Genomic DNA, 20,192 nt, shown 5'->3' with positions numbered 1-20,192 from the left:
GCCTTCCCATCAGCATCCTGATAGTGAGTGCATTAGAGACTCCAGTAAGGAGAATCCCACTGGTATTGTGATTGAACTGTATATTGAAATGCCTATATTTTGATTTCCTTTATACCAAATTCTTATGTTAGACATCCCTCAGGTACTAAAAAAATTAAAATGCTGTAAGAGATAAGACCAAAAAATACTCTAGAGGAAAAGCAGATTCAAGGACTCAGCTTTTAAGAATTATGAAATTACAGGAAATTATGAAACAGTCACCAAGTAAAAAATCAGGACTGCATGGCAAGCATAACTGAAAAGGGATAGGAGCAAGCTGAGAGAAAACAGATCTGGAATGAAAACATCCTTTTCACTGGACAGAACAGTTAAAAGTACTGTCTTTTACTCCTTGGCTTTACCACGAGGTAAAATGAACAGTAAATATATTTTCTAAGCATTGCTTCAAAACTGCTGTAACAGAGTTGGTTGGTTAAAAACCACAACACCCATTTTGCTCTTTGTCATCTTTAAGATTTAGTATGTGTTATACTGGAAACACTTTTCCTAGCTGACATAAAAGTTAACACAAAGAATTAACACCTTACAGTATTCTGACAGGTGCAAAACAAACTATCCTTCCTAACTCATACAAAGCAAATACTCACTGCAGGAAGACACGTTTTGACTTTTCTTACATGTCTGAACACATTTCTTCCGGCCTGCTTACACCATCCTTGCTCTTACTGTAAAGGCTGTTCTCCCCATAATATTATTATTCCCTTTTTTCCATAGGCAAAAAAAAAAAACTTACGCTGCATAGGCCTTAGCAATCCTCATGAACATAACTTCATCTCCTCCTTTATCTGGATGGTATTTTAGGGACAGTGCACGGTACTGTTTCTTTATTTCCGATATACTTGCTCCCTTCAAAAGGAAAGGTTTGCACTTTTTAATAAATACCTTAAATAAAATTCATTCTTATATATAATCATAATACACATTGCGCAGTATTTTTCTGAACCATTCACTGAAGAATTCTATTCTAACATAGGACCATGAACCTATATTTCATTAAAACATTTTTATTTTTCTGAAAAACATTCTTACAACCATTCTGTTTTTAAATGAAGACAGAATTTCAGAGTCTAACTGAAATACACTCAGATGACTGAACACTGGGTTTTATCTGGATTATTTCGCTTGTCCATCCATAGGAAAAAAAAAAAGGCAGGATTTCATATCTGTTTGGTGAATCTTAAACATAGTCATGAATACAAGGAATTCTCATTTGCAATATTCTTCTATTTAAGCATAGTTCATAGATCAAGTATGATGTTCCACTTACAGTTTGTATGCAGAAATAAATCTGTCAGTCACCAGGAACAGCAGATTTCCCTGCCACTTTAAAACACCTTTGACTAGAATCATCCTACCCATAAATTATTTCAAACTTCTTGAATAAAGGGAATACATTACCTATACCTGAGAAAGATTGATTTTTATTCTACTCCAGCATGTTGTTAAATGCCACCAACACAATCACCTATGCATTAACGTACAGCTTGGACTGTGAACTTCACTACTCCAAGACAACAAACACAATTTTATAGTAAGTTCAGCTAAAGTGTTTTCTATATGTTATCTGCTAAGTTTTGCACAACAATTACCACAAGACTTTTCAAAATTTTGTGCCAGAGAAGCTTAGCATGCTGACCTTAACTGCATAATAAGCACACAAGAATTTATCCACAGATTATGCTATTGTTTCAATAAATTTAAACCAGAAATTAAGCTACCTTGAGGCTTCACTTGCTGCTACTTTATCTCACTTTATACAGTCTGCCATATTCCAACACTATTTTTCAACAGCATGCCGAATTTAATGCACAGGATTATTTACTACATTATAAATTAGACTTCAACTAAAACCACGTGTTTCAAGACTAGAGAAAGAATGCCAGATAGGGAGAAGAAGCTAGAAAATAGGGGAAAAAGAACAAAAGGAAGCTGTTTGAGATGTGTTTTCATGGCTCACATGAATGCTGCCTGTAAAAAAACAAAACTGATTTTTTCTCTCTGACACAGAAGGTGCACACAATCCCAGAAAGTTGACATGTTTTCCATCTACGTTAATTTCTTACTCCTCATTTTCAAAAGCTAGGCTAGAGAGGTCAGGCCTGACTTACAGAAATGCTTAGTAACCTTGCACAGCTGGTGTCAGTCTGCTTGGAACACAGAGTGTGCCTGTATATAGATCCTTTTGAGATTCATCTTTATGCCTTGGATCCCATCTTTAAAATGGCAGTACAGATACTTATTAAATAAATAATTAATATTTGAGCACCTTATGTGTTAGTGAATTCCAGTGGTATGCTTCAAAAAAAGCTATTCTATGTTCTAAACACAGTGCTGATATTGCATATAAAATTTGGTATAAGTTCATTATGTGGACTTTGTTAGTGCTGTAGTTCTTCTCTGGAAAAAAAAAGCCTCTTGTTATAAATTGATATGCTAACAAAACATAATTTTGACTAGAGTATGAATGCAAAGAAGAAGTGAATTACTGTGCAACAAAATCTTGAAGTGCTTGCATCTGCAACCATTTTAATTTTTTTTTAAGTTTGGGGGGGAGAGGGTTGCTGGTGTTTTTGGGGTTTTTTTTAACAACAGCAACATTTCCATTATCTAACTACACTTCAGCATCTGTATCACTTCATCAGCAGGACCAGTAACAACTCTCAAGGTGCCAGTTGAATGGTAACAGAAGAAATCTGTTCATTTTTCACAGTCCAAACTGAAAATCTTTAAAGAGATTTAACAGAAATTGCCTGATAGCAAGAAACAGACTCAGATTTTGAACTCTTTTCTTGAGCCCTACTTCAACTATCTATCTTCACAACCATCTTTTCATCCCCCTTTTAAAATCTCTGGCTTTCATTCAGCTTGTCCTTATGAGAATATGCTCCATCCCTCAGTTCTTGAGGCATTCCAGAATTGGCTTCTTTGCCTGGGGAAGTTGCAAATGTCTTGAGCATGTGTACAAGTTTTCATCAGTAAACACAAAGCTGTAATTCACTACGTGCATTCCTTTCTTTGCCCTCTAGGTTGATACTTGTAGAAATTTCAGAAGGATAACAAAGGAAAATACTCTGATGACCTAATCCCTAGCCTGATTTGTTTAATCAAAGTTAACCTAGTTATATGAACATTTAAACTGCATGGGTCCAACAGATACCATTTAACAGTAAAAACTTCTATTGCTCCTTCCTGTGCATCAGTGAGAGAATTCTAATCAGCAATCAGTGAGTTGAGCAGTGGTTGAATTGCAGTAACTTGGCTCCAGACGTGACAGGCAGGTGTTCTACCTGTCTAGCTAGAAATAGGCTACAGACTTCTCACCTGCTATAAATGGCTTTCTTAGCACAAGGTGCTGCTTTTCTTTGCTAACAAGTCAACATCATTTAAAGGCAAGAGATGTATTTGCTAAAGTTCACACACATATTAAGCTCTCTCACACTAACAATATACATCACATTTAATCAAAACAGGTACATTCAAAGCTCATTCATGTTCCTGTGCTGAGCTGGATCTACAGAGTATTTCTTCAGACTTGAGAGTGAAACATACCTCAGACTCCAGAACTGGAAAGATGACTACTGTTATTCAGAGGAGCCTTGGATCAGGAAATAATTAACATAAGCAGACAATCTGCTCGAGGTGTTGTGGTTAAGATGAAGAGTTTAAAAGAAGTTCAGGAAGTCTATCCTTGGGATACATAATTTTTTGCATCCATTTTGAATCAGTCCTTCAGTATGAAACAAAGCACTACATCTATTTTTTAGATAGGTGCTATATCTTTTTTTTATCCCAGTTCAACAAAACTATTGGCTGGGATCACTGTTTAGAATTTGTTGTTTGCATTCACAGATACAACCAAGATTCAAGCTAGCCTGCAATACATCACAATGTGCATCACCAACACCCTTCAGTGAAACCTCTGATTTACAAATATTGCTCTGCACAGAAACTGTAAATCAAATGAATTCACATTCTTGTTTATACAGTTATTTCAGGATCCCTAAAAGTTCCTATTCAGAAGATTTACACCGGGCATACAAAACAGATGGTTTTGGTTGTTTTCCTGTACACAGAGAGGAAAACAACACCAGAATAGGATTTTAAAACACCCACCTCACTCCATTTTGAAGGCGCTAGATATAAAAGTTATAAATTGGTACAGATATAAGCAAAAAACACATAACTGACTTTGACTTTATAACATGCAGCAGTAACTTTCACATGCCAAAAAGAACAAAAGACTAGACAGATTCACTAAACTTACTTTGTTTGAAAAAAACAAGTCCAAGATTAGACATCTACACACAGCATATACAGTTACAGTAGTACAGACTAGTGAAAGATGTTATTACTTACAGGATCCAAATGTAAAACTTCATAAGGGTTGTATTCTTGATACTCTCTGTCTGTTTTGGAAACTTTGTATGCAAGGAACAAAAATAATGCCCAGCCAGCAAGGAGGACTATTTTCCTGTTTGGAAGAAAAAGAATTTTTAAATGCACAAATCCACAAGCTCTAGCACCATTCTAATAACACTGAAAGTCATTTTATATCACTCTTCAGTATTAAAACAGCAAGAAACACTAAAGCAGGTATTAGTATTTCAGTTTTAATACCGCTTTTTCTCCTAGCTTTTAACAAGGACAATCCACTACCACAAAACCTCCATTTTTTAACTGTCTCTCCTCAGCAGGTATACACTATTATTTCCTATTTTTAAAGGATGATTTTAAGTAGATCCTAGACAATGTGTTAAAGGAAAAAAAACCCAAAACACAAAAAGCTGACACAGGTGCATAACAGACAGCAAAACATTTTGAGGACGGGCATTACAAGGAACTGATAAAGGGTTCACCTTCAAACATACAAAGTTATTATTCTTTTATATGTGAGTATATATGTTCGCATACTAAATATTTAAATCAAAAGATTGCACTAGCACTACTGATTTCAGTGAGGGAGAATTATTTTTTTGAACAAATAAAAGCAATGTTTCCTTTTTTACAGCTGAGGCTCACTCAGGTATTTTATACAGGACAAACAGTATGCACCTAGATTTCAAGCCCTACTAGACAATAATGATTACCTATTAATTATTCAAATATTGCAGATTGCAAATGTCTCTTTAGTGATGCAAAAGTAACTAATCCCTGCTTTGATTACAAACCAGTGTATTTCTATATAAAAGAAAGCAAGAATTGCTTTAATGGAAAGCCATGCAAATGAAATGTACGTACTTCACTGTAGGAATTATGTTCTGCTGTGGCTTGAGCAGTCGCAAGCGGTACCACAAACACCTTCCATATACATTCCTTATATTCTTTAATCGAATTTGTTCTGTAAAAATAGAGAGATTGTGATTAACCAAGCTGACAAAACTCAGAACAGCAAACATGCCCACCTCACCCCGAACAGGAAGTACAAGGAGAGTTGGAGGACTAACATAAGGTCCAGCATTAGCAGAGGAAAGAATGCCTTCTATCCATTTAAGTGATGCTGTACATGCATAAACGTAAGAAGTTGGTCAGATTACTCTCTCTACGTCAAAGAAATCCATTCTATTTCCTATATGCCACACAGTAACCATCACATGTGAACCCAACCTTTGCCTAACATGCACCTGTAAACTTTGCTTCTACCATTCAACTCCAGAAGTTTCCCTTTTCAGTATGTCAGCTACGGCATGCAGGAAAAACAAACAGAATGCAACCCACAGGCAAACTGGTGTTTGTATACAAATAAAGAGTACAGCAGGAACAACAGCAAGTTGTGGATAAATCAGATCTTTTTTGCTTTGCCTTTGTCTGACAAAAGGAGCTTCCTTTTTACACAAGTGAATTTACCATGCCACAGAACTGGCACACTGCCCTGCAATATCCTGCAAGACCCTGATCACATTGCAGTGAACACCTTACACATTCCTCAAGGTAAAGCTCTGCAGTGAAATATGAATTGTACTTTCTCTGGATCTTAGCTCTGGAATCCATATTCTGTCAGGGAAAAAGGTTCAGAGTTTTAAAAGCAGACAAGCAGAGTTCTCTCGGTTCTTCTCAGTCCAGATCATGGCTTCCCATTACAGTGTAAGAGCACTTCAGACAACATCCTTTGATATGGGATTACAGGGAGACAAGTGTGTGGGGTGGGAGGAAATGCTTTTCCTCCAGTCAAAACCACTTCTCATTCGATGGGCAAAATCCTTCACAATAGTGAATCTCTCCTACGGTTTTAGGAATAGGTATTAAAGAGCCTTGGAAAGCAAAGACATAATAATGCACCCATGAGGCTTTTGAGTTAATCTCACTAACACTACCCCATGCATCAAGGTACTGTTAAAGCACCCCTCTCACAAGAGGATGTAGACTTCTCAGGGCTCTCTAGCTGGTCAGAGTGACCCCGAGATAAGTTAGAAAGTCTCTTTTCCCAGCCCGGCGCTCGAAGGAGTCAGAGCTCTTCATTTCTCGCTCTCAAGGTTGTTTATTGTATCTTATCTATAAAATTCTTTCTTCTGTCCAGCCGAGGTCCACTCAGCAAGACAGTCAGAGGCACTCTGCCTGCCCCCGGGGTGGTGTTATCTTTTTATACCAAAAACTACGTGTACAATATTTACAATTTCTTTCCAAACCTATCACCTATGTTAGACAGCAAGCTTCTACTCTAAACCAATCTAAAAGTGCCAACATCACAGCAGAAAATGGAGGCCAAGAAGAAGAAGGAGAAAGGCTGGACATGCCCAGATTCCTCCATCTTGCCCCCTGAACCCCCATTCTAAAAACCCAAAAAAATCTTTCACCCCGTGATAAATTCACTATCATTCCACTTAAACTGTCATGGCTTGTAATCCTTCATATAAAGGTTGGTTATTGTTTTTTCCAAGGGCTAAATCAAAGGCACAGGGGTCTTGGGCTCTGTGCCAAAGTCTCCGATTGCCCTGGGCAGGGGCTCGAGTCCTCCAGGGCAGCCAGAGGAATTTCCTGGGTTCCGACATAGACTGCCACTTCATTCCTGTAAATAATCTGGGAAAGCATCCCATGCTTGCTTTATTTCCCTCCACATTGTTCTCAATCCACCCAAAGTTCCTGAGATTCACAAGCAGATTTTCCCCAACACAATTCTTACTCACAAGGGTTCTCACAAGTACATATTGTAGTCACTTAAAAAATGAATGCGAATGTCCAGTCAAAACTACATCTTAATACATTTTTCAAGTTCAAGAAATATAACTAGTACTGATACAAAAGAAAAGCTGAGTGCCATCTCTTTCATGACTTTGTCAGAGGCCTTACAGAAGTTTAAGGAGATTACATAGGTTGGTCTTCCCTTGTTGACTGCTTCAGTCACTTCTTTTGTATTCTGGGCATCAAAACAGGTACAAGTAGAGAGTGTTTAGGTAAACAGTTGACTTCTCTTGATCAGAACTTATGCAAACCTCTTGAAAATCCAGTTCTTTAAGCCTGAGGCATATGCTTCTTCTGCATGGGTAACGAAGACCACACAGTTCTTGGGTAAAACAGAACAACCTAACAGATTGGAAAGGGTGGAAAAGACCTCAGGAGATCACCTAATCAAACCCTGCTGCTCAGAGGAGAGTCAAAAAAACAGCTGCTCAAGGTCTGGCTGTAGGCCTTTGCAGTGGCTTCAAAGACAGAGCTCACTGTGCCTCTGAACAAGCTATTCTACAGCATGACCATCCTCACGCAGCAAAAATTCTCATATCTGTCTCAACCTCTGTTCTGATTTACTAATCACAGAATGGGTGAGGACACAGGACATACACACAGAAGAAAGCTAATTACGGGTTGGATTTCCAATTTTCAGAGATTACATTCAACCTGTGTTTACAATTCAGCCATGCCTGGCTTAAGATTGGTTTTGAAGTTCACCTATCTTACTTACTTGTTTCCAAAGAAACAGGAGGATACACCCAATTCTCAGAAATGTTTGACAATTGACCCCTACCTAAACCTAATATTTTTGTTTCAGGTTCTGGAAGTTCCAAAAAGTGCTTAAAAAAACCCCACAAAACAAAACAAACAAAACAAAACCTAAGGGTAGATTCTTCTTCATCCTTCTGAGAAAAAAGAGAAGATTGCACATTTGTTGCTATTGGACACAGGCAATTCTAGAAGAGAGAACAGAAAGAGATACAGCTGCAATTATACTGAGAAGTTTTAATCCCCAGAATCTTGTTTCAGCTGCAACAAACAAAGGTCAGTTTCAGGAAAAAAATACCACAAATAAGACTACTGGCATCAGTATTTATATCTAAAGCATATAAAAGCTTCAAAGTATCAGTCCATTTTTATGACAGCCAAAAGCAAGGAAAAAGCTAATATCCAGAATCAATGGAAACCACCAGTTTTCCATTATTCTACCTCAAACTGCAGGAAAGGACAGAAATACTTCCTAGCCTCCTGTGTTCTATCTTCAGGCTACTACAAAAAACAAAGTCACAAAGTCCAGAATACAGTTCCAGTGGAATCTGTCAGAAAAAGAAATGGGAGGTGGTGCACATGAAATATTCTGTCCACCAGTTGCAGACAATTCATCCAAAGGAGAATGGTTTTGAAAGAAAATTACTTCTTTCAGCAAGGAACACAGAGCAACACAGTTCTGCAGCCCACTTTAAAACCAGACTTTCACAAAACTCATTTGTAGTGTGTCATCCTCTCTCTACACCTGAATGGAAAACTTGTACCTGTGGAAAGCATCAAGAGGTGCAAGTAATACACACAGCATTCAAGTCTTCAGTAAAGGTTACAGCACAGGGACACCACAGCTCTAAGCATTACATCTGTTCTGTTAAAACTGAGGGCAACAGACTCAGTCGAAACACTCCAGAGTTTTCAGGTTTCCTGGATTTTACTCAGAGTTCCACAGTTTTAATCCTCTAAACTGTACACTTAAGTAGGCTCCTATTTACTTTCCACAGTTATGTGTGTGTATATATATATATATATATATATATATATATATATATATGCAAAATCTGAACTCCTGGGCTTTTTTCTACTTCAGCAATAACAGAAATCAAATAATTGTATGAACAACTTATTTACTGAGGTCTTGAACTGAGGCTCTCTGTAAAAATTTACTTTCTTAAGCACTTAACCATTTCTCAGATAACAGATGAAGTAGGAAAAGGCTACCCTACTTTTTCACTAGGCCATCTATGCTTAACTCTATTGACATTTTCCTTGATAATTATTACAGAAAAAGACTCCACATGGATATAGTATGTTATCTGAGATAATTTTAAAAGTCACAGGATGAGGAAAAAAACCCACACAGTTACTTTCAAAAATGACACTGACAAACACTTATAACTATGTTGTAAAAGAAGTAACCCATCTTTACCAGCAACTAAGAGGCAGGATTGAAACTCACAGCAAACTCACGAAGTCAGCAGCTCCTCTGAAGTACTGAGCAATTTCAACTTTATTCTAATAGGATTGACTTCTACTGTAAAACCCCAAATTAAGAGGCATGAAGCAAATTAAATTGATTTTAAAGTGTTCTAAAACACTGTTGCTTAAATGAAAAAGCCTTCAAATAAGCACTACTGTTCCCACTGGGATTACTTTAAAAAAAAATTTAAAATGGAAACCATGTTTCAGGACTTTGAATGGACCATAGCAGTGAAGAATTAAACCATCTGATAGATGCTTTCTAACCTTAATGTCTGTCATTATAATAATTGTCCTCATTACCCTCATTATTTATCTATAAAGAGGTCATGTCCAGGTTAGCCTCTTAACTAAAACATTTACAGTTGAATAATCTCACCCTAGTTGTTTTCAAAGAGATTTTTCTCTCTAGTTAATATTCACAGAAATAAGCCAAAAAAATTATGTGTCTTGAGTAACATTTTAAGTATTAAAACCCCAAGCAGTTCATTAACTACAAAGAGACCTACAAAACACTTAATAGCAAAGCTGCTTTTTTCCAGAGCACGTTTTGCAGCAACTAGATAAAGCTTAAAAGGAACAATAAGTAACCTAACTTTCCATTCCCACAATTCCATGCATATTTGCTGACCAAAAGATAGCATTTGTTACTAACAGCTTTAAAAAACAGCAACATAAGACAATTCAGTATCCTGAAAGTTAACCTCTTTTCAGAGTTTACTTACCCAAGCTTTGTGTTTACAGTCAGCTGGGCACAGTTCCACATTACACTACTGCTAATCAAGCCACTTCCAAACCCTCTCCTTCCTATTAGTGTACTGCCCCATTTGCACTGACAAAATAGTCAGTGGAACTAACTACAATAACATTTAAGTTCTATCACCTAAATTATCAAATTTATAGTAGGGCTGGAGCTATAGCTGCATTGCAAAACTTTAACAGAATCTGAGAGGAATCAGAAAAATTGGACATTTTACTATGGAACAACACCCACATGAGTCAAGGTTATCAATTTCAGACAAAACCAACAACAATGCTGTGCTCCAAGATTACACACTCTTAACTATCAACTGAATTTTATCAGTTTGATGTGGGGAGGAAACCAGAACACATTCAATCCAAAATAAATGCAAACAAAAATCACTTAACATACCATCAGTCATTAAAAATGCTTGTAGTCAGTACTGTTCTGATGCACACCCTGAAGAAACTCTAATAAAGGACAGAATTAGTGGACCCAAGGGACACAAGGATAAGTATCATACATCCATTCAGCATCAGTAGAGTTTTTGCTTAAGTCCTCTCAAGGAAGTAAACATACAGAACAGATCCTGCTGATACAGTCTGTGGTTTCCAAAAGGCTTTTGAAAGGTTCCTTTTACAAGTCTTTCAGAACAACCATCTAACCATTGCAAAAATAAATATGTGACTAGAAGGACAGAGTGAATTGCCAACTATCCCAGCAGAAAGAAATCGCCAGGAACTCTGCAGGAATCTGTGTTGAAACTACAACACATTTCATTAATAAGTAATCAGACTATAAAGCTCTTGGATGATATGAACTTATTCTGGGTAACAAGGACAAGGGCATCCTGAAGAATTGTAAAGATCAAGCAAGCACACTTCTGAATGGCACATGAAATTGAGGGTATGAAAACAAAAGTCCAGCAGAGGGGGCTATCCTAATCCTATGTATACAAGGATGAGCTCAAGGCTGACCATTACCTCTCAGAATGCAATCTTGGTGTTGTGAGAAACTGTTCCATGTAAAACTCAGCTGAATGTTTACTACTAATAAAAATCAGAGCCTGTGTTTAGAGCATTCCTATGAGAAAAGGAAGGGATTAGTGCTCCACCACATAAGCTGGAGGTAGGTCAAACCTCGAGGCTGTAAATACCTCAAATGTGATGCACAGTCCTAGCCCCACTTCTTTAGAGAGACGCAACCAGAAAACATTCAATTAAGGTGAACAACAGCCATCAAACGTGTAAGGAGATTTATGTCTAAAATATAATCTACAAGTCTTCCAGCTGAGAGAGTAAAGTGCAAGGCTGTAAAAAAACCTAAGTGACAGGCAGGACTGAACATTTACTTCCTCTTCCAGTAGAGCAAATAAGCATCATCAGAAGCAGCTGCAAAACAAAGGCAATTATTTGTGATGTGGGCAGCAGATACGGTGACCTCCCTCACACAGGATGGTACAGATGCTATAACAAAAGTTACTGAACTCCAAACCAGTGGAAACACAGAGAATATGCAAAGGAACCACCATTTATGCTTGTCCTGTTATTCCTTCCTTAAGGCACTCACTTCTGTAATACTACATAAAAAACCCCACCTGATCTGACCCAGTATGTCCATGCTTTTGCTTCCAAAGAAAAAAGGGTATTTGAAACATTATTGGCAAGGTAAGCCTTTGTAGAAACCACAATGCTTACAAATATCCTAGTTTCAAACAGTTCATCCAGCCAACCATGGTAAAGGAATCTTCTGCCTGTAAGCAATTTCCTGTAAAAGAGAAATACTAGGTGAAAAATCTGAAAACACCTCTTAAATCTTCTTAGTTGTATACTTATTTAAAAACTGGGGCAGACACTAATCTTTTTGCTCAGGAAAGAAATTAGGTACCTGCTTTGTGCTCTTGCACCTGTACCCTGCTCTTGATATTTCCAGCCAGCACAACCCTCCTCACCATGAAATTGAGATACATGTCAGGTCCTGGCTAGTAACTGAGGGAAAGGCCTATAAACCCCACAATGGGAGAAAGCAGCACCACAGGGGGCAAGGATGCAGCATCAGACCCAGTCAAGACTTGCTCAGATTGCTGCAGATCCAAACGCTTCTTCACAGGCATGAATTTGAAACACAAATTAAAAAAAAAAAAATTACAACCAACAAACCAAAAAAAAAAAAACCACCCCAAACTATGGAATCACTATTGATTCCATTTCCTGTCATTTACCTTGCTTCTCTCTCAAATTTCCTGCTCCTTCTCCAGGAACAGTTTAGCTGCCCATGAAACCACAACTGAATCTAAATCTAATAGCCTGTATAACCTGGTAGTTTAGTGTCATCTCTGTGAGTAGTCAAGACAACCTTGCAGCAACTATTAAACAAACAAGGTGTGCAATAAAACCTTCAGTACACCGTTCTCATAAGCCTCCGTAACATAGGATGAATTTTTTAAAAATAGAAACTACTTTATTTTTATGTACATGTAATGAAAGATAAAGTTTTTCTAACGGCTTCATCCTTAACTTGCCACAAAAAAGCTTTTCAGCATTTTGTATTCTGGACAGTCTTGAAGCTACTCAACTAATCTCTAATACAGGGCTATTATTTTTATTTTACTGCTAGGAAGCTATAGTGGTTATAGTAAGATTACAATACTTTTTTAGAATTCCATGAAAAGACAGGCATTCTTTTTCCAAATAACAGAGTAATTTGGAAAACTCTCTGCAAATGCTTTGTTTTGAAAAATATTTTTTAAGATAATTGCTAGACATTACTAGTGGCATCTCATGATGTTTGCCCCTGCTTCAAATGTTTCTCAAAAAAACCCTACTGCTTCAAAACAGCAAAATAGTGAAAAAAAAATTAACAAAACAAAGTTAAGTATCATCATTACATTATATTCTGCCTTCAAACAGTCACCTAATAAACAGTATTTTTTGGAACTTGAAATGTTTTATGTCAACCATGGCATACTCTATCTCTCAAAAAGCTCAATTTGTAGGTAATAACAGTCCTTAGATGCATAACTGAGTTTCACTGACTCTCCTGCCACTTCCTGACACAATGATAAAAGGTTATATTAACAGGAAAGGATAAGCACACACATATATATGGGCACAAAATGCTTATATTCACAGATATCAAGTTTTCACACCCATGCTTATGCACCACATTAGCAATGAGCATGGCATCCTGTGCTTTCATCCTGTCCTTTTATCCTGTCCTTTACCAGCATCCTGTACTTTATCCTGCATTACCAAATGCCAAAATGCTTCGAAATACTTTGGAGTAAGGTTAATGAGATTTCAGTGAGCTGTGGGCAAGGACAGGCATCACAGTTAACCCACTCCAACCAATCTTATCTCACACCAGAGGATTAGGAGCATCACAGAAGAATTTTACCCAGAGTGGGAGCAGCAGCAATCCTGCTTCCTCTCCCTCAGCTGCTGTGAGGTACAAGTGCTCATTACTCCATTACAGATAAAACTGAAGAAGTGCTGCCTGCATTCTCTGCATTGGCTTGAGTCACATCCAAGTTGCTCACTAGCTGTTTGTCCTCAGCCAAATAAACTTCACAGCCTCAGTTTCCCTACCTGCATCTTAAAGCAGAGGATTAATATGAGAATCTCTGAGGTCAGCCTAAAGCGACACAGATTAAAAAAACACCAAAAAATTACAGAGAAACCTTCATTATTGACACTACTACACAGAGATATCCAGGTATACTGAGAAGTATGGCTCCTAAGACAGCAAACCTTTACAGAACAACTTTCTCAGGACTTCTGATCAAAGTTTTTAATGTGAGTGACATCTACTCTCTACAGAAGTATACAAAATGCCCTACTGCTTCAAAATAGCAGTACAATAAGAAAATTAACAAAATAATATTAAGTATCAGCATGGTATTATATTCTCCCTTTTAAGTCACCAAGTAAGCTATGGTTGTTAAATATTTCTATATATTTGCCCACCCTCAATACAAAAAAGGCTGGAATAGTTTTAGGGTTCTCTAACTGCCTATGCTACTTCCTACAGGCATGGCAACTTCAAAGAGTAGCAGGAAATTGCCTTCTTTAACCAGATTTTTTAAAGTTTTTCTTTGTATTAGCCCAGCGGTCTTCAAGAAAACTTTGGCTGTATCTCACACAGATACATTTGAGAGGGGAGGGTGCAAAGGAAAAGTGTTAGTGGTGAGAAACCAGACAACATACAGCCAGGCTGGGGAGCAGCAACAAAAACAAAAAACACAAACAAACAAAATCCAAATATATATTTTTTTTAATTATGAAACACCATAGACTTTGTATGGATTTCTATTATAATGAAAGTTAACTAAATAGCTTTTATCTATTTCATACCAATACTTTTTTTCTAGATTCAAAAATACAGCCATTATCTGGCTTGCTTCCCTTCCCTACAGTAGGTTTTTATGTTCTTAAACTTCAAGAAGGAAGATCTACATTCCAAACAGAATAGCTCCTACAGCCTCTTTTGTCTCAGAGAAGTGACTGCAATCTTGTTTTAGCGTTATCCTTGCATTCACAGCTGTTATTCTTAGGGGTTTGTGAAATGTTTTCAACATCTTGTTTTGTTCAACTTACTATAAAAAACTTAGGATAGACACTTCTATTCTTTCCGTCAGCTTTGTAACAAATTATGAATACCCAGCACCCTAAAACAGGACAATTTATTTAATGTAGACCGAAAGAAACTAAAAAAAGATGAACTAGCAAGCTTCCAGGTACATGTACTTAACTGCAAAGCACATCACAATCTCTGACCACCTGTTTCAGCACAGCTTTATAATTATGTGTCTCAATCCAATAGCACAGGTATAAGTCAAAAAGTACACAAAGTTCAGCAAACATATCAGCATTGTGCAACAACTGCCATATTATCCAACTAAATTAATTCACCCCTTGCTCTCCATTTCCTTTCTAGCCGCTGACATTTAATCTACACAAGCTTACGCTGAAACTTCAAAGCAAGTCCAACAACAGGAAAGTACTTTGATGGACACTCCTCCACCCCTAACTGCTAAGGAAAAAAAAAAAAATCTTTTTCTTCAACTCTCACAATTAACAATCAGAAAAACAACTTGAAAATTCCCATTGCAGAAAATACCTTTTTAGCTAAGAATGAATCTGCACCAGAAGAACTTTTTAGCAGCAATCACATTTTTTTGTTCCAAGAGCAATCTTTGCAATAGTTTTACTCACAGTAATTAGGCTAAATTAACACCAGTATTTTCCCAAAACAAAGGTAAACCAGAGAAAATATGACTTCTTTTAGTAATAAAACATATATACAACATATATGTTTTAAAGAAACAAGTCAAGGATAAACAATATAGCCTGAAGCCATATTCACCATCACCTGAAGCCATCACCAACACTGGAAAAAAAATCAGTCTTCTTTCCCTCAGTCACATCCTGTACCATCCCAGCTACACACAGTCTTACACAGAAATGAATACACATTAAAAGTAAAACAGAAGAAAGAGAAGAAAAAAGGGACAACAACCAATTTTAGCTAAAATTACTTTCTTCCAATCCCATACACTGGTGCTCTATTTGGCATAAGAGATAGGGAGAAATACAAGACAACTCTGTTAGAGCACTGCTACCTCAATGCAATTATGAAACTTCAGTCCAAGACACAAAGCTGAATAATTAACCTTCTATAAAGGCCTTATTAGCTCTGGAGTGAACACCAAGGAGGTAAAGTCATTTGGACAAATCCGCTTTACAAAGTCAATTACCTGCTTGTTTGGTTTATCAAAGCTGAGGTAATGAAATTATGGGACAGTTCACAGGGTGTCTAGCACACCAGAGCAAAACCCTCCCAAATACTAACATCAACCCCTACCAAAGGCTGCAGCAACACTTCATATGGACTCTATCAGAACGCCTGGAAAAAGCAGGTTTAGACACTCAGGAAAAAAAAGCAGCTCAAATTTTTCTCAGTACTTTAGAGACATAAGTTACATCATGCTGTTCTTCTAGACAATAGTATTGACAAGGCTTTCCAAAACTTTATTACAAGAAGAACTAAAAGCAAAATGTTAATGGCTTGCCAAAAAACTATTCTACTACAAATCTGACATTAGGCACATTTTGATTTTCCTTGAAGTAGTAAAATATAGATCCAGTCTTACTTTCCAAGCTTCACTATAGTAAAAACAAATACTGAGTTTTGGGGAGGGTTATTTATTCCATGAGCATTTACTACAAAACTACAGCACAGAACAAATCCTAAAATATTACAGGCCATCAGCAATTCCCAGATTTTTGCTGCACTTCTCCCTCCACTGGCACTCTGTACTGTATCACATACCAGCAATCCATGGCAGCACATTTGTAGATGGAAGCAGCAGGCACCAGTGGCGTGACCTTCCTGCGGTGAGCATTTTACCCTTGCGAAACGCTAGCTCTACTCTGCTCTTACAACACAACGTGGCTGAAGCTCCTCTTCCAACACAGTTTTTACCAAAAAAGGAATCTGCTCTGTGTCTTTTGGATGCTTTGGTTTGCATTGCAAAGGGGTCCTGAAGTGAGGAGGACAAGCATTGATTTCCTTCAAAAGTTCCCCCTGACCTGGTCTTCTTCACTCCTGCAGCTGGAGCTGAAAGAGATCAACCAGTACAACTGCACCTCACCAAGTAAGAGACGGTCTGAAGTTTTCCTCATTTCCCTCACAATCATCACAAAGACAGAGACTAAGACCCTGAAGATCCTCACCAAGTAAACTAGGGGTGACAAAGGCAAAACAAAGCTCCAGAACAAAAATGTTACTTGGTCCTACACACAGAGGGCAGAGGTCTTGGCAGAGCTTGTTCACTTTGGCACAATAATGTGCCTCAGCACTGGAAACTTCACTCTAAACTAGCACCAAAATAACAACTCATATCAACCTCCTGATATTTCTGCTCATCAAAGGGAGCAGGAGTTACTAGTGTTGGAAGATTTCTCTTCTGAAGACATAGGCCTTCTCTTTGCTTCTGAAATAACTGGCTTTGCTGTTTTTTTAAACTAGCGAATTACACTGAAAACAAGAAATGGTGGCTAAACAATTAGTGTTTTCCATCATCACAATGTTTTAATTTATTCCTGAAATCTTGTTCAAATGCTGGAACAGGCATGCTTGAATATATACAAAAAGCTGTGAGAAAAATACTGAGAGGATTTTGCTAGAAATTACTTTCCTAAGAGCCATATACTTAAACAACTTAAACATCACAATGTTCTACTACTCAGCAGATTTACTTCATAAGAACTTACTTAGTAGATCAACATTAGTCCCAAGTGATGATCTGGATGACACCACAAGTCTTTGTTTCAACAGAGCCTGCAGAACAGAACTCAATCAAGAGACTGTAGGCATGCCACTAATGCATATGCTAAAAACTGGACTACATTCACATTTTAAAATCCATTAAGACAATTATGAGGCAGAAATCATTCTTCCATCTCCCTTCATTTCCACTGGTGATTTTCACTTAGTTGACTCATTTCTCTGCACCAACAGCATAACAAAATCTACCTTTTGCTTTGGAAAGTATGGTTCGACACAGCTTTGTAAGAATCTAGCACTGAATGCAGAATAATATGCAGCAGGCCCCCCTATTTACTGGACAACGCTGGCTAGACAGAAAGAAATCAGTAATAAATTTAATGGCAGGCCTATTTCGAAACTGGGTGAAATCCATACAGCCGTATTCCAAAATCAGATTTTCATTTTCTGCCATTCTATAAGGATAGTTGACAATCAACTATGTAAGGCTGGTAAAGTGCTTCAAGTCTGACAGCATTTCTACAGCTTTTCCTGCTTCTATCAGCCTCCTGAAACTGATGCTAACATCACAGAGTGTCCCTGCTAGCCACACCATTCTGCACAGCATCTCAGGCAAGAAGCAGCCCATTTTCCCAAGAAGCAGCTTTTGAGAACTATGGAGGAAGTAAAGCATTATTCAAGAGAAAAAGTGATTCTCCCCCACTGCCTCCCACCCTTCACCAGAACAAAAATAAAAATCTTGATGTTTGAAAAAAGGTTACAGAAGTAGTATTTTCTCTCTGATTCCCCGCTCCTCAAGAACAACCCAAAGATTACAAAACACCTTCAACAACACTAACGCCTCCCTCTTGCAACAGTCAGGATGCAGACAGAGGAGGCAGGGAAACCCTTCCTTTCAGCAGAGAGAACTAATTCCTCAGCTGTACAACAGGTAGTAAGTACCTGGAGGGCAGAGATCAACCCTCTAGAGAGGTTCTCAAGCCCGAGCCCTGTCAGAGGCCACCAGCACGTCTGGCAGCAGCCAAGACTGTGAACAGCTGTCATTTAGCACCAAAACAACATTTGTTCCATCCTACTTCTCACTAGAAGGTCCAGGACTAAGATTCCATTGCTAGGTATTTCTTCTACATATAAAACTAAGTTGAGCAGAACCTGGCAAGCCATTTAAAACGGCATCAAAGCTACTAAGTAACCACCAGATACTGAATGTAGAAAGATGCAAGGAACAAAAGGGATTCTTCTCAGATTGCAAAGCACAAGTGTTCTTAAGAGGTCAGTAGGTTTCTGCAAAGGGAACCAGTATCAAGCATCCCTGTTTTACTAAGCATTTACCACCCAGCCTCTAAATACAATTTCTACAGCCTTTTAATCTCAGAACTGCTGTTAAAAATGTGTTCCTGTGCAGCCTATATACCAAAACGCCTTCTGCTTCCAAGAATAGAGGGATGCAGGAAAGACAAAGTGGAAAATTACTTTAGAAATGAGATTTAGAACTAGTCAAAGAAACTTTATAACACTGTTCAGGGATACAAAGCATCATCCCAATGGGTGAAACAGAAATTTAGCCCTTCGGACATTTAACTGCGATCTGCAATGGGGAAAAAAAAAAAAAAACAAATCCCCATTTTCGCACCCGCTGTGACCTTATGGCACATAAAAGCTGAACCCAGTAACTTTTCCTCTTTGTCCCCAACTCAATAGCTTGTTCTTTCCCCACGATCAAAATTTAGGTCATCCACCCTGAAGCACTCCGGGAAGACAAGAGAAAACGCAAACCCCAAACAAAGACCCGGACCCCGGCGCAGCAATGACTCTGCAGGAGCCGCGGCGCGGAGCCGGGCACGCTCGCTCGGGGGGCGGCGGCCCCGGGACCCTTCCGCCGGCCCAGGTACCGCTAAATGGCCGCCGGCGAGCGCAGCGCGGAGCCGCCGCCCCTCCAGGCGGCCCCCGGGGGCGCGGGCAGGGCCGGACGGGCGCCCCGAGCGCGGCGGCTCCGCGGCGGGCCCGGCCCAGCCCCGCTGTGTCGCGGCGCAGAAGCCGGCCGTGCCCGGGGTTGGGCCGCTCACCGGCGTGCTGGTCCCGCGGCCACAGGTAGTAGGTGGCGGGGATGACAATGAGCCCCACGAAGCTGGTGAGGAAGTAGAAGAACGTGTTGCCGCTGTCGTCGTATTGGAACTGCTGCCCCGCCATGGCCGCGCCGGCCGCTCGTCCCCGCCGCCGCTGCCGCCGCTGCCGCCGGCGGCCCCCGGTACCGCCGCCCCGGGATCCCGCGAGATCGCAGGCTCGCTCGCCCGCCCGCCCCTCGGCAGGCCGCGCAAGGAGACGTGTCACTACTCAGCCACCATAGCCCGGTGACGTGTGGCGTCACCGGCGGGCCCGCCCACGGCCCCCGCCCGGCCGCCCATTGGCTCGGGCCAAGGCCCCGCCCCCTGGAAGCGCTAAATCCCGGAGTCTGGGCTGGTGTGGGGCCGTTTTAGCTGTTGGGTCTAATTTCCCTGTTAAAGCGGGGTTGTCTCAGAGAACGCGCTGCAGAATCACAAGTTCGTTAAGGCTGAAAGAAATTTCTGGATCTCGTCCAAACCCCCCTTCCAAGGAGCAGGTGACAGCACCTAGAGCTGGTGACGCAGGAACCCGCCCAAGCGGGTTTGGAATGTGTCCGGAGAGGGGGAGTTCCCGACCTGCCCGCGCAGCCTGTTCC

General features: G+C 39.4%; 1 protein-coding gene across 1 annotated transcript in view; it reads right to left on the bottom strand.

Annotated features, from left to right (window-relative positions):
* The window catches only part of SEC63 (SEC63 homolog, protein translocation regulator), a 53,828-nt gene extending 34,076 nt beyond the window's left edge, over positions 1 to 19,752 (bottom strand). The window contains exons 1-4 of the mRNA XM_059842337.1: positions 19,561 to 19,752; positions 5,299 to 5,398; positions 4,417 to 4,531; positions 794 to 906 (exon numbers count right to left, since the gene is read on the bottom strand). Of these exons, the coding sequence (XP_059698320.1) occupies positions 794 to 906; positions 4,417 to 4,531; positions 5,299 to 5,398; positions 19,561 to 19,684 (452 nt within the window). The 5' untranslated portion in view covers positions 19,685 to 19,752. The remainder of the gene's footprint in view (positions 1 to 793; positions 907 to 4,416; positions 4,532 to 5,298; positions 5,399 to 19,560) is intronic.
* Between the last annotated feature and the right edge of the window lie 440 nt (positions 19,753 to 20,192).

Source organism: Haemorhous mexicanus, chromosome 3 (assembly GCF_027477595.1).
Source record: "Haemorhous mexicanus isolate bHaeMex1 chromosome 3, bHaeMex1.pri, whole genome shotgun sequence".
Taxonomy (NCBI): domain Eukaryota; kingdom Metazoa; phylum Chordata; class Aves; order Passeriformes; family Fringillidae; genus Haemorhous; species Haemorhous mexicanus.
This window is presented reverse-complemented; position numbering and strand designations above follow the sequence as displayed.